At 39.6% G+C, this 15,820-nt stretch overlaps 1 protein-coding gene across 2 annotated transcripts in view; it reads right to left on the reverse strand.

The window, feature by feature from the left end:
* Positions 1 to 347: 347 nt before the first annotated feature.
* adamts6 (ADAM metallopeptidase with thrombospondin type 1 motif, 6) overlaps positions 348 to 15,820 on the reverse strand; it is a 61,557-nt gene continuing 46,084 nt past the window's right edge. For both annotated transcript variants that reach the window (XM_061697611.1, XM_061697610.1), the window contains 7 exons: positions 14,559 to 14,722; positions 14,336 to 14,474; positions 11,411 to 11,540; positions 8,601 to 8,805; positions 7,187 to 7,363; positions 4,745 to 4,901; positions 348 to 2,888 (listed from right to left, as the gene is read on the reverse strand). In XM_061697611.1, coding sequence (XP_061553595.1) covers positions 2,779 to 2,888; positions 4,745 to 4,901; positions 7,187 to 7,363; positions 8,601 to 8,805; positions 11,411 to 11,540; positions 14,336 to 14,474; positions 14,559 to 14,722 — 1,082 coding nt within the window. In that variant the 3' untranslated portion in view covers positions 348 to 2,778. The remainder of the gene's footprint in view (positions 2,889 to 4,744; positions 4,902 to 7,186; positions 7,364 to 8,600; positions 8,806 to 11,410; positions 11,541 to 14,335; positions 14,475 to 14,558; positions 14,723 to 15,820) is intronic.

Here is a 15,820-nt window from a genome sequence, read left to right on the forward strand (position 1 = left end):
TGGGCTCTGCGGGAAACGCACATGCTGGTGAATCCTGGCTCCCGTGTTGCATCTCCAGCCCGTGTCACACCACCTTCCCAAATTGGCGCAACACCATTCTCTCATTTATTCACTTATCAATGCCAGCGACGTATAGTGACAGGCAGAACAATTGTTCAAATGCTCTTTCCGTGAGATGGCAAAAGTGTATATCCTTTCTGTGACATTTTGTTCATGTAAAATATGTGCCTTGCCTCCATGAGGAAAGGTTGTGGGAAAAAATTGACATCGTAGTTAGCATTTTCCTAACATCTGCAATTTTAGCACCACAAATACTCACACAGCGGTCTCTTTAAAATCAGCTCGTTTTATTGTCTAACTTTTTGTTTTTAAAAATGTGAGTGAGGGGCTGCGTCACTGCATTTTTTTCCCCCACGATGCTAAAATGTCAATTTTGCATGTAGTGAAAATAAATGTACATGTGAGACAACACAATAAATTAGCATATAATTTACATTTTTTTTTGGGGGGGGGGGGGAAATTAGTAACAGTGTAGCAACATTAATACTGAATATAAAATATACGATGCTCATCACGATGCTTTTCAGTCTCTTTTTTTTTGTACGTAAGCAACGTGACATTCAAAAAGTTCACAGCAACGAGTACCAGCTTAATTTGATTTTTTTTTTTTTTTTTTTTTTTTTTTTTTAATAAGTCCAAGCATTTTGAATCCAAACGCTCTCCCGCTGTCCTTTTCGCCGTCTCCCGACGGCCTCCTTCTAGGAACGACGTTGACGTTGGCTACCAAAAAGTAGCAACAGCAGCAACAACAACAGCAAAACAAAAACAAAAGAATCTGATATGAAGTTTCCCTTTCCTGAGCCAACAATGATGGCTTGTGGGTGACGGGATGCTTTTTTTTTGTTTTTTCTTCCTTGTACAATACAATACTATATCAAATACATTCCCAGTGTGAGGTACAAATAAGATGACAAGAACACGACCAGCATTTACCATGATTAGCACCACAAGCACCATATTGACTTTGGGCATTTTTGTTCTCATTGGCTGGAGGAATTTAAGAAAGATGAAAATCGCCACTAAATTTGACGGCGTCTTTAAGGGGCACAAGGACCATTAATTCAGAGAGTTGAATTCCCGCTACAGCCTTGTGATGGTTTCTATTGCGGAATATACACGATATTGACGTCCTGGCAGGATACAAATGCAACATTATGTTACTGCAATGATTCCCAACCACTGGAAATGATCCAATTTCACCTAAATGGTCCGAAAATAATGATTTATGAGAAATAATGTATTTTGTTCATCTATCTATGGCAGAACCAATAATTGCTCTTCCACAAGATGGGTGAAGGTACAATTAACTTGTGTATCCACTTATTTCCATTCATACAACAGAATATTTGCTGTGTTTCACTGAACAGGCCCACTGAGTAAATAAATTGAGACAAGATCATTATTAATTCAATAGAGTTACAAAATTCCAATCATTTTAATACCTGGAAACAGTGGTGATGAATGGAAATTCATGGGAAGAAACCAATAATTACATTCACTGGACATTTATATTCATCAACTGGAATCCAACTGTTGACTGCCATCAAGGTATATATTCGTCAAATACATTTTTCAGGCGTGGAAGAGGGTCTTGCCCAGGTTGTCTGTCCGTGAAATTCAGGTTTAAGGACTGACAGATCACTGTAGATGGTGCCGTTGCATCATCATTGATCAGAAACGGGTGTTTTTGGTTAGGCCAAGCCATGTTCTTAAGCTGCTTCCTAATCAACGAAAAAAAGGTAGAACACCTTTTTTTGTTTTTCGTGGTGAAAGAAGAGTCGACTTTTTCTACCGATTTAGTGTTTTATATTGTCACAGAACACAATATTCTGTCCAAAAACTGCTGGCAGTGAACGAGTCCTGTAATGCACGTTGGCAAGGAGAGCTTTCTATTTTGCATGCATGTCTGCTCATCAATGCTTGAATTTGATACCGTTCCATGAAATTACACTCAATTCCCAATTAATTCCCATGGAAAGTTTCCAATTTGGAATATTCCCCAAATTCCCCATCTTAACTGTAAACTGTAACACAAACGTTCTACCCCTTTGCAAGCCCACTTCAGTATGTATACGTTTTGTGACATTTCTTTCTTTAGTGGGTGTGCCGTGAGATTTAAAAAAAAAAATAATAATAATAATAATAATCATCATCATAATAATTTTATGTAAAATATATGCCTTGGCTCAATAAAGGTTGGGAAACACCGCGTTACAGTATGTCAGCGTTTCATCCAATCACATTACATTTGCTTCCAAGACAGTAGGCTACAATGTGACTCTTGTATAATAAATACACAGTACGTTGATGAACGGGAGGGGCGGGGCTTGCTCTGCTCTGTCGTATCTCCTTGGCGGTTAAGTATTTACATAAAAACAGTGCAGCCAAGCCAAAAGTCCGCCCGGTGACAGCGTTTCTCGCCCGTCCGTACGTTCGTCCTCTGTCATTCACGTGTCCAGTACTTAGGATCGAACAGCAACTCGGAGGAAGACGCAACAATGGCACCAGGAATTATTATTATAATAAAATAACATCACCAACCGATCCTCCTCCGAGCTCCACTTCACAGAAGTGAACAGTTTTTGTGTCAGCGTGACTGCTGAGCAGTGGTTTGGCTCTTCGGCCAGCCGCGAAGGGTCGCCTTCCCAATCCGGGCGCTCCGGAATGGTCGGCGGTGCTCCTTTCCTGGCCCGCGGGCATCCCGTCTTTGTGTGGGCCTCAGTGGCCCTGACAGGTCTTGCAGCACATCTGGCGGAAGTAGGCCCGACTGCAGAACTTGAACTTGAGCACCAGTGGGCAGTAGGCCACTTTGTTGACGTCCTTGCACTCTGCACAGACGAGATGACAACGGCTCAGAACATTGCAGTTGTGTTTTTGTCGACGGCCATTTTTTGGTCCAGTTGCATTGACGAGCGGCGACGATGCGATACATTTTGGTAATGATTATTTGGCCCAGTTGTATATATTTGTTGCGTTAATAATACTGATTGGTATTTGTTGCAGCTGTACCAATAACGTGCAATTCGAGATGGCGAAACAGTACACCAGTTGTATCGATAAGTGGTAACGACACGATACGTTACGATAGAGAGAACTGGTCCACTTGTATCGATAACGACACAACGAGTCACAATATCAATATTTGTTCCAGTTGTATCAATTTACCGTTAAGACATATCAAAACCTGTTGCGTCTCTGTAGTAGTGTACGACTTCACCGTTGAGCCGATTGAAAAAGTCGAGGTCTAAAAATACCTCGAAGGACGGCCTACCGCTGTGACTCACACGTAATTGTAATACTTATGAAGTGAAACCTCCCTCGGGGAACACAGCGGCTCTACTTGGACACCGAGGCGAAGGCTGAGAAAGGATTCTGGCCCGCGCGGCTCTCCGGGCTCGCTGCCACGACTCGCACGCACACACCGAGCGCACCGCGGCTCTAAATGCCTTTTCGTGATCGCAGTGTCTTCCCTTATTAGGCTCGGGCCCCTGCCTGGGCCGGGCCCAATGAGAGCAGACGTTGCCTCACTGCCGGCCGTAACGCGACAATTAGCCCGCGGCTAATCCCATTAGCCGGCCTGTAAACGCTGCTCACGTTTTCCACGCGGGCTCCACCGACCCTGTCGTAACCACGCCCCCAAATTTTTTTTATTCAAACATGTATAATGTGTAAAAAAAAAAAAAAAATATATATATATATATATATAGAATAAAAATTAATAATACAATTTCAAAAATGTGCTCATTGTATTATTTATAATTAATGAAGCAGTTATTTGATAACATTCAATGTTAAATGTAAATATGTTCACTAACCTTTACAAGTGTAAAATTATCTACAATAAATAAATAATTTAATTATCAATGAAATGAAAAAAATACAAATGAATAACCAATTTCCGAAATGGCTAAATAATTTCAAGTAATTTAATATTCATTCATAACTATATTAATTAATTAATTGACTGAACAATGCTTAATGTATAAATAAATTTTTCATTTTACACATTTTTTCTTTTGTTATTTATAATAAATCTTTAATGGGAAAATAAGAATAAATAAAATGAATACTAATTTCTCAATGTTATTTTTTCATGTATTTAACTTGATATTGTATTTTTTAATACAATATAGCTTGTAGAATAGAATAAAATGTATATTTAAAGGTATTTTTTATTTTATTATTTACAATGAATCATTACAAAAATGTAAAAATGACTACTGTTTCCTAAATTGTATTTTATAATTAATTTAATTATAATGAATTAACCAATTTGACATTTACATTTAAATTGCACGTTTACATGTTTTACCTACATAAATTAATCAATTTAAATAACCAATTTCAGGGGGGAAAATGGCTAAATTAACAAATAATTCATTTGTCTTTAAATGTCATTATTAATAATGAATTTAATTGAAATGAATTAATCAATTATTTCATCCAATTAAACAATGCTAACTACATATGTACTTCTTTATTTTACAGATATAAATATATTTTAACTGATGCATTACGGGGGGGGAATGGCTACATTAATGCAACCACAAGTCGATGGTAGGCGAGTCGGATTAGCTTTTAAATATGCTGTTATGACAACTGATCTAAACTGTACTGTTTAGCCTCCACAGGGAGGTGAACGCCGCTGGTCAAACACGCGACCCTCGCGACCCCGGCGTCTCACCGTCGCCGTTGGAGACGGGCGTGGCGTCGCACTTGCTCTCGCACTGCTGCATGGTGGCGGGCCGGTGGGTCTCGGCGCACTCGTCGGACGGCTGCCCGGTGTAGGACAGGCACTGCACCGTCCGCATCTGCTGGCCCAAGCCGCACTGCGCCGAGCACTGCAACGACAAAGGTGGCGCGGGGGCGGTGAACGGGCCGCGCTCGATCCCGTCGCAGAGGTTCGCCGTGTCGTCCGCAGATTTGTGCCGCATCCTGTCACTGCATTTATTTCGGTTGCTGCGATAACCGTCACGACAGCGCTTCACTCTACGTTCTAATTGAACACGAGTTCGGAACAGTTCCTCTGGCGGGTTTCCAGTTCAGCTTGAGCTTGGGTCAAATTTGCCAACGGGAACCTGGCTGAGGCAGTTTGTGACGTTATCAAGGTTGCAGGAGGGATGGACCTTGAGAACTTGGGTCCACTTCATGCAGTTTGTGGGGGTTACGGGTTTTCTTTAGGGGCTGAAGCCCAGTTTTGGGAGATTTCTTTGGGGGGGGGCTAAGGCATGCTTCACAGGTTTCAACAGCACTTCGTAGGGATTTTTAGGGCCTACGGGTGTACTTCATGACTGCTTGGGTGCACTTTGTGGTGGCTTTTTAGGGACTAGGATGCACTTCGCAGGGGAATTTTATGGCCTAGCTGTGCTTTTTGGGCACTTTGTAAGGGCTTTAGTGTGCTTCATGGGGCTTGGGTGCACTTTTGGGGGGCTTTTTGTGGTTCGGGTGTACTTCGCAGAGGTTCAGGAGCACTTTGTAGGGCTTTGTGGGGCTTGGGTGTGAGCCTCACGTTGTCATTTTAGGCTCATCTACGGTATGACGATTCCATCGTTTTAAATGATTAACCTTTGGGCAAATTCGACCCATATTCCAGAAAACACACGCCTCGCCTCTCTTTGCAAGCGAGGCGTGTAATTAGCGCCGCGCACCTCCAGCGCTGCGTGAGAAAGTGCTGAGCGGACTCCAGCTGTTGCTCCACAAGGGTTTAACCTCTGAGGGGCACCGCTCTTTGATGGACCACCCGAGGTTATCAGCGGGGGTCTGCTCGATGATTGAATTGCCAAAGGTGCATTGATGTTGGTGAAGGCTGAGACTGGGTGACTCGTGACCTCTGAACTGACAGAGCGGCGTTGCAATGCAGACATCTACCTCCGGTCAAGTAAACGACGAAGCAACACATTTGAAAGACCGCTCAAGACCTCCACCAAGGCCCAACAATTTTAACTCGTGTGAATGTGAATTAAAAAAAAAAAAAAATCCCAACATGTTCCACACCAGTCCCGTAGGTGGTAGTAGTGCGCATTACTAGAACAAGTTCATCTTTTGCAAAAGGCTAAAATGAGCCTAAAACGTTGGCTTCGAACCAATATTGCAGACTTCCTGTGTCATTTTGGAAATCTTCTTGACATTTTTTGTGGGTCAAAAAAAAAACATGACATGTTCCACTCCAGTCCCATAGGCAACCTTCAGACAACTGCTACTTTAACACAGAGCAGCAACACATACAAAGAGAGCATGCAACAATACTCGGAGACATAAACAAACACTCCGACCTCAACTCAACTTCAGTTGCCATTACTGGAATACGTTTGTCTATGTGAATGGCCAAAATGAAGCTAAAATGGCTTCTTGAAACTTTTTTGTGGGTTGCAAACATTTGATTGGAAAATCTTACATTTTTTCACCTCCAGTCCTGTAGGTGGCAGTAATGCACAATACTCGAAAAAGTGTGTCTTTTGGGAATGGCCAAAATTACCATACTATTATTCTAAGCTATGGACAAGTTAGTGGCTTTAATTAACTGGAGAAGCCTTTTGGTGAAAGAAGCAGGCTACACCCTGTATTGGTCAGCAGCCAATCGCAAGATACATGTCAACAAACACACACTCTCATATATGGCAAATTTTCACTCATGTCGTGGAAAATTGTCCAATTTCACTTAATTGGCCTGAAATTCGTAGTATTTTTTTTTTTTACTATTTTGCCAGCGACATATAGTGACAGGCAGAACAATTTTATGTTCTGCCACTAGATGGCGGAAGGTACATAATTAACCTGTGTATCCACTTTTTTGTGAGATTTTTCTAAAGTCAAAGATGTGTCTGGACTGAATAAAGGTCCGGAAACACTGATCAAGAGTTACTGGGAACAATCCGTTTTCATGTAACCCTAAATAACCAAACCGACACTAATCTTTTGCATGTTTGGCAAAGGTCATCAACCCTATGAAAAAACAACTTCAGAGGAGTTGTTTTTTTGAGTCATGGCGGGGTGACGTAGAAGGATGTCGCAAGCATTTTCCTGGAAGCTTCTGACTTCAAGCAGCCTTGGGGCTAAGGGGGAGATATTACAGCCATCCACCCATCACGCTCGCCTGGACTTCACATCCACCCACGCAGAAACGTACCTGCCCCCATTCGCCGGGGATCCAGCGCGGAGGAGGACAGCGGCCGAGGCTGCAGCGGATCCGAACCGGCGGCTTGTTGTGGCTCGGGCAATGGGCGGGTGGGAAGGTTTTGGTCAGGTCGCTGCTCTTGCACAAGGCGATGCGGTGCTTGAAGCCGGGCCCGCATTTGGGCGTACACTTGAAAAAAAAAAAAAAAAAAAAAAAAGAAAAGGTGGCACCAGTTGTGCATCATTTGTCCTTCTGTGTTATTTTTCATAATGTGTGGTGTTTTTTGGTTTTTTTGCCTGTAACTGCATTTGTGTTTTTTCACCGCATGACCATTATTTTTTTTCTATTTGTACGTATCGTTTCTTTTACGTTTTTGTAAAAATGTTCATACATTATTTTTTATGCATTCATTTTATGTTGATATTTTGCCTGTTTCTTCCCTTAAATTATTTTACATAATATTCTTTCATTTGTTTCATGCATTATAGTTTTAATTTTCTTCATCTTTTTACATTTTTCTTGTTATTTTGTATTATTTCTATACATGATTTTTTTCTGTGTTATTTTTTACATGACTTTTTTCCCGCATTATTTATTATACAATATTTGAATGCATTGTTTCCACCCCTTATATTTTTTTACATTATTTTTGGGGTAATTTTTCAACATGTGTTTTAATACATTTTGGCCATTATTTTTTTTTTTCATTAACAAAAAACTCTTTGGTCATTTATGTTTTTCTGCATTATGAAAACATATTATATATTAATTATTATATTAATTATGTGTTTTTTGTCCTGTATGTTTTTTTTTATATATATATATTTTTATATATTACTTTTTTCCCTACATCATTTACAGATTTTTCTGCATTTTTCAGTATTTCTTTATGTACATTTATTTCCATTATTTTTTATGTTAATTTTTCTGCTGTATTTTTACATGGTAACTTTTCCTGATTTTTTTTTCTCATTATAGAAAAGAATGAATAATTACTTAATTAATAATGTAATATGCAAATATTTGTCTCCATTATTTTTATGTGCTTTTTCCATTATTATTTGTTGTTGTTTTTCTCTCTTTCTATTTTTATTTTTTACTTCTTATTTTTGTCTTTTCCTTGCATTACTTTTTCATGTTTTATTGTCGTTTGGTCATTTTCCGCATTATTTTTACTTATTCTTTACATGCTTTTTCACGCATAACTTTCTGCATAGGGTTCCCCCCCCCCGCCCAATTTCCTTTTTAGACAAAAAAAAACACCTGTCCCGTCTGAGGGTGAAGTTGAAATATGAAAAATCATGCATCTTTGTATTTTTTTCTGTTATGTTATCAAACTCACAAAAATGTGCCATGTCTTTTTTTTGAAAATGGAAAGAAGAACGCTCCTGATTTTTCAGGACCAGAGCCTCAGCCGGCGGCTTACCTCGGACCAGTCCAGAGTGACCCACTTGGGCGGGCAGGACTGGTTGTTGCAGGCCTCTTGCTCGATGGGTCTGTGGGTAAGACAGTGGGTGTCCTCCAGGGTCTCCTCCTCGGCCGGCCCGATCTTCCTGATGCACAGGACCGTCCTGGTCCGGATGCCGCCGTCGCAGCTCTTACCGCATTCGGACCAGTCCCCGATAAACCACCTGGACGAGTACAACGCAACAAATATTATATACTAGACTTGGTTTGTCTACCTGGACCGGGACTTTGACATGTGACATGCCATACAGAAAAAATAACCCACAAAAAGAATGCAGGAACAAACAAACAAGGTGTAACAAATAAGGCAGGGGGGGGAAAAGCAGGTAAAGAAAAAAAAAAAACATCTTAATAAGGAACCAACAAAAATGATAATAATTCAGGAAAAAAAGCAAATTATAACACTGAAGGATATATATAAAATAATGCAAGAAAAGAAAGATGAAAAAAAAGAAAAATAATGCTGGGGAAAGAAGCGCTAGGATAAATATCACAGGAAAAAAATGAAAATAATGCAATAAAACATGTTAACGAATTGTGAAAAAAATATTTATTTAAAAAATGATACAGGATAAGAGCATGCACAAAAACCTTTCAACAATATAACGGAAAACATAAGTGAAATAACAAAAATAAAGGCGGAGAAAAGATGTTAAAAATAAAATAGGAGGCAAAAGAAAAAAATAAAGGGAAAAAGGCAAAAGAATAAAGCAGAAAATAATTCAGTATTGAAAAAAATAACTGAAAACAATACACGAAGAAATAAGGTAAAAAAAAAAAAACATTTTAAAACTTATGTGAAAAAACATGATGGAAAAAACAAAAAAGTAACAGAGAAAATAATGCTGGATTAAAAACTGAAAATAGTGTAAAAATAGATGTTTTATATAAATATAAATATATATAAAAATAAAGCATGGGGGGGGGGGGAAACATGTCAAAGAAATGTAGAAAAGATAATGCAGAAAAAAGGGTGAAAAAATATTGTTAGGTTGTACGTGAACTATTTGCCAATGTTTTGCATTCTTCCTGTTGCTTATGATGATTTCTATTCCCTGCATGTTTACTGTGAAGAATACTACACTGCAAACAACTTCCTGCTCGAAAATTTCATTGTCTGAGTGATATGACATCATCATCCACGCGCAATTATCACGTTCAAACATCTGCGTTGGCTCGTAAAAGACACGGCGAGGTGTGTGCGTGGCGGAGTGGATCCAGATGAGCGACACGACGCGTCTGCGAGTGTGACGCGTCGCACCAGTTGGCCGCCGTGTCGCCTTGCACCTGCGCGCACGCCGTCGCCAAAAGCATCAAACACAGGTGGTTGCTCCCCAGGCTTCTCATTGTTGGCGCCGCGCAAGCGCGGAAAATACTTCATATGTGAAGTTGTAAATCAGCGCGCTTGATTATTTTCCTCCAAAACTCTTTTATTTATTTTATTTTTTTTAAAAACAAACAAAAGCCAGCTGAAGTTTAGTTGAGGTCGGAGTGTTTATTTATGTTTTTGAGTATTGTTGCATGCTCTCTTTGTATGTGTTGCTGCTCTGTGTTAAAGTAGCAGTTGTCTGAAGGTTGCCAAGTACTGTTAGATCCATGCTAATTTATGTTAGCCCATTTATGACATTTTTCATTGTATGTTAGCATTAAGCTAGTTTCGTTAGACGAAATGACATGGTTTTGTTGAACGTGTTGGTGTTTAAATACACAATGTTTTATTCTCTTTTGTCATATGCTGTGTTTGAATGTGCTGCTGCTCTGTGGCTTTTAAAGTAGCAGTTTGAAGGTTTATAATTACCATAACGTAATAATAATACGATTTGGTAGAACATTGTGATGTTTCAATATACTGTATGGTTTTTTTTTGTTTGTTTTTTCATATAATTTGATCAATAACAGAAAGCCACTTGTAACAAAACAAAAAAAATAATAAATAAATAAATAAAATGTATAAATAAAAAAAAATAAATAAATAAAATTTATATACAAGTTATATAATTTTGAAAAACAACTGCCGCCTTTGTATTGGAGACATTCTCCAATGCTTCTTTTCATAGCGGTAAATATAAAAGTGCATAATGGTAAAGACAAAAACACCTCCATCAAAATCGTGTGTTGCACAATTGCACTACTCAAACCCATTACAGTCTTGTCTTTGTACAATCGTAATAACGGTAAAGACATGCAATTGTTCTGACACTTTCACAAATTCCATATCAAATGATATGAAAATGACCCATATGTTTATTTCACTTTTGTTTAATGTGTCACTTTTATAATAAACTTCAACTGGGTGTGAACGCAACTAAATATGACAGTACGGTATGTAAAATAGGACAAATAGGTCATCTCCTGCTCGCCACCTACAACTCTTTTAAAGCTAAGATGTGTTTAATTTACCGACAATGTCTATCTATTTATAACGCTTATTGTTGACTATATGTGTGTGACAAATAAACTGCTTGAAGCAAGCACGCTTTACCTCTTATTTGGAGAACTGTGCAGGCGAGTCTTCGAGTTTTATTGTTTTAATTAATTAATTGTTTTTGTGTCGTGTGGGAGAGGTGAACGATTTAGTTTTTTATATATACAGTATATCTTTACGTTTTTTGTAATATGGTTTCTCTGTATCGTATATTTTTACCTATTGCAGGTGGTTTTGGAACGTACCCCCCCCCCCCCCCCCCCATGATTAATGGGGGTTCACTGTAGTCCAATACTAAAATACATACAAAAATTGCTAAGCTTTCAAGTGCGTCCTTTACGTACTCTGGTGGACACGGCTCGATGTTGCAGTCCCGCTGGTTTTCGGGGGGCTTGCCGTCCGGGTCGCAGTAGCTGTTTTGGACCACCGAGTTGTCGTCCAGGCGCTTGCACACCACCTCCTGCTTCTGGGAGCCTGACGACGGCAGAAAAAAAAAAAAAAACCGACGGAGTCAGTACGTTCGAGTCACAGATGATCTAAATTAAAGCAGGCCAGCAGGTTGCAACAGAAACACAGAGAGACTGGAAGGGTCACAGAAAGGCATTGACGTGGGCAGACCTGCAAGCCTAATGAGGAAAAGCGGTATGGAAATTTAATGAATGGATGGGAATATTGCAGAACCATAGTGACTACATCTTCATTCTACAAGACCAGAATATATGTTCTAAATGTGACACTGTTCCTTTAAAACAGGGTGTGCAAACCTTTGTCCTCAGCGGCCACATTTGATTTTTAAAACAGACACATCAGCCAGCTCATTTGCATAAAGTAAATACAAAATGTTCAAATGTAAATGTAAAATGTATTTTAATCATGAAATAATAATTAATTATCATGTTTTGATACCATTTTTAATTCATTTAAATGTAAAAATTTTAAAAATCCATCTATATGGGAAAGTTTTTAAAAAGCACTGTGTATCTAAAACTGCTGTTTAAAAAAAAAAAATTAAACAATTAACGTCATGAAAAATATTAATGTTTATTTTGACTCTCTTATTTTTTAATTTCACAATAAATACATTTACTGATTATTCGATTAATGAAGGGATAGTAAAATATTACTATTTCTATTATCATTTCATTTTACAATAAATAAATTAACCAATTATTTTATATAAAAATAAATGTAAATGTTATTTTAGCAATGGACGGATTAGTGAATTAGTTGTTGACAGAAAACTAACATTATCGAACATTTATTAAGCGGCAGTATGTGCCTCCCTGCGCTGACGCCGACTCTGGGGCCAGGGCCGGAACCCGGCAGAGGAGCTTTACTCGACTCTGCCGGTGGCCACCAATTTGTGTAGCCTAGGGTGTCCTTTTTTACTTGTTATCATTAGCTCGTTTTACATTTTTTTTGTTCGTCAGTTCACGACTTTCGCAAAGCTATAGGAACACGTTGCTTTGAAAGCGTAACAAATCTTTCAAAAAGGCGTATATGAAATTTTTTTTTTACCTTGTATTTTCATTCTATTCATTTATTGTTAGAATCATTACAGGATTAATTTATCTGATGAAAGTCGAGACAATGCTAGCTAGCTCTTGAACATTTTGTTTTTCTTCTCAGTGCAAGCACTAAGCAAGTTAGGAGAAAGAGGGGGAAAACAATTCTGTGCAGAGACGTTTTATTTTTCATTGTGCCAAGACATCAAACGGACCCCTACATATTCGCAGTTTGGCACTGACAAATTCACATACTTACAGATTTTATTTTGGAATCCATCCCCCATTATTTGTGTTTTACATAATCCTCACTTAGTCACGGAAACCCCTGCTCATTCAGATGTTTTTTTTAATGGCAATTATAAGGAAGCAAATATTTTGTGTGTGTATTATTGGAACTTGCGGCCTGCTCGAACCCTATCCCCTGCGAAATCAACAATTATTTTTAAATTATCGATCAGTCTTAGTCTGTACTTTTTTACTTTGACTTCAGTACAGGAGTTGAATCAGTACCTTTATTTTTTCCTAAGTATTTTTATTTTTATTTTTTTTTTAATTTATTTATTTATTTATTTTTTTTACACAAGTGTCTGTACTTCTACTTGAGTACACAGTGTGAATATTTTAGCCACCGCTTTTCGGGAATTCCTTGCGAATCTCCGGTTACGTGCCGTCGTAAAAGGTTTGCTTTAGCAATTCCTGAGGCGGCGGCAGACGTTGGGCCGCCGCCGCAGAGTGGAGCGTTTGACGTGAGTCCGGACGAGTGAGCGAGTCGTGCTTGTCAGCTTCGGTTAGCATTGTTATCTTTGTAAAGGCAGAACAGGTGGGTCTAATGTTGTAGCTGGTGAGTGCAGCTACAGGGGGTCCTCACTTTACCAGGGTCACGACATACGCGGTTTCCAGGTTATGGATGGTGCGCAATAGGCTATTTTTTGGGGCGGGGGGGACGAATACATTTACGTTCTATTACAACAATTTCACGCCAAAAATAAAAAATCTTAGGACATATTTATCTGTATACAGTACTGTATTTTATTAAAAAGATGAGCTATATGACAATCTTAGATGAAAATTAAACAAATACAGTGAACACCCGCTATGTTACGGTTCATCATACCAGGCAGTACTGACATCTACTGGAAGATATGGAGCGTAATTAAGAGCAAGAAGAAGAGGCGGAGGAGGTCCCCTACTAAGATGCAGTGATATCCGTTCCCACAGAGCAGAAAATATATGCCCGTGAGTACTGTTGTATGCTCTGTTTGTATGTATTGCTGTGTGTGTGTTAAAGTAGCAGTTGTTTGAAGGTTTATAATTATTGTAACATTGATGCTAATTTCCTTCAGCCCATCTAAGGTGCTTCACGCTGCATGTTAGCATTAAGCTAGCGGACTCTTGTTAGATGGAATTATATGGTTTTGGGTCTGAAATATTTCTCGCGTCAGTTTACTGTACTATAAAAAAAAAAAAAAGTCAAAATCTTAGGTAAAAAGTCCAAATAGATTAAAAAATACAATAATATGTCAAAACTATTGGGAAAAAATTGTGACTAAAAATACCAACGTAGTGGGTCCAATGTACAATAGTAGCCACAAGGAAGAAAAAACAGCAAATATTGGGGGGGAAAGCCCAACTATTTGAACTCAAAAACAATCATAATGGCAAAATACTGGGAGAAAAAAAACAGGAACTTAAACTGAGGACTCCCATCTATGCAAATATGTCGATGGAGTATACAATCAAATTCACGTGACGTCCACTTACCTCCGGCACACGTTGCCGAGCAGTCAGACCAAGACAGGTGGTACCAGGAGAAGCCCACCTCGTTGTCACCACTACCCGTGCGCTGGATGGGCACGTTGAACTTGTAGCGGATGCCCTGGTTCTGCTCCTGGAGGAGGATCTACGGGGGGCGAGGAGAGAAAACACGGCACGTTTGGTTTCCGCTAAACCCCACAGCAACTTCACCGACTGGCTGAAGTGTTACCATGACAATCAGGTTCTCGGTGGTGGCTCCTAGGGCCTCCAAAGTCTCTGGTACGTCGGTGGGCCTCTTGTAGTGGAAGGCGGTGCCAGCAATGTCGAACTTCCTCGGCCAGTCGATGGTCCACGCGCCGTTGATGTAATAATCGTCCCCCTCGGATTTCAAAGCTGGAAAAACAAGATCAGCGATAAATGGGGCCTTGCATGACCAATGCTTATTGATCATGTTCAGGACCCTTAAGTACGTACATTTTCACCAGGATATATATACACTTGAATTTTGAGTGCCTCAAAAAGGAAATTAATTATTCTTTAGGCGGTCTTTGACGGACCCCCAGAAATGGCCTAAATGACAGCTTCAAACTAAAATGGCAGACTTCCTGCTCAATTCCTTGAGACTATTTTGTTGGTCTATTCCTGAAAGACATGCCTACCAAATTGCATGTGCCTTACGCATTCTGAATTCAGGGGCTGAATTTTTGCAAACATGTTCAGGTTTTAGGGTCACCATGCTGTCATTGAAGGACAAGCCAAAAACAGCCACTTCAAACCACAATAGTAGACTTCCTGTTTGATTTGTGGCACGGGTCCTAGAGACCTTTCTGTGAGTCTACTTACGAAGGATATACAGTACCTACCAAATTCCATATGCCTAACATTTTAGGGCTATCATGCCGCGATTGAAGGACTGGTGGCAATGGCCTAAATGAAATTAAATGTCCGCTTCTAACCACGACGCCAGACTTCCTGTTCAATTCCGGCCATGGATTCTTGAGACTTTTTTGTGGGTCTACTCATGGAAAAACACACCTACCAAATTTCATGTTGCCAAGTGTAAATGGTTTCGGGGGCTGATTTTTTATTTCTTTTTTAAACTCCAGAACGTCTTACTTAGCCAGTCTTTGTTGCTTTTTGACGCATGTCGTCTTAAAGTACGGGAAAGCGCTTAAAATGTCCATTTATTTACCGCAAGATAACCCAGCGAAAGAAGTGATTTTGGAGAGTGGTGAGAACGAGAAGCATATGTGCACGGTAGCCAAGGAGGCTCCAGGTGGAGACAATCACCCGGTGTGATGTCATCGGCCTCGTACGTCTTCATCTCGCCTGACAAGCCTCTGTCCTCACGCACACACGATGCGTACGGGAAAAGACTTCAGGTGAAATCCGCCGCTAATCTGCTGAACAGCGTCCCGTTTTGCGGTTGTCAAAACAAACGCCGCTCTCCAGACGCACGAGAAAAGATCCCGGCGTCACGTGTTTACTACT

This window comes from Phycodurus eques, chromosome 15, assembly GCF_024500275.1.
Source record: "Phycodurus eques isolate BA_2022a chromosome 15, UOR_Pequ_1.1, whole genome shotgun sequence".
Classification (NCBI taxonomy): domain Eukaryota; kingdom Metazoa; phylum Chordata; class Actinopteri; order Syngnathiformes; family Syngnathidae; genus Phycodurus; species Phycodurus eques.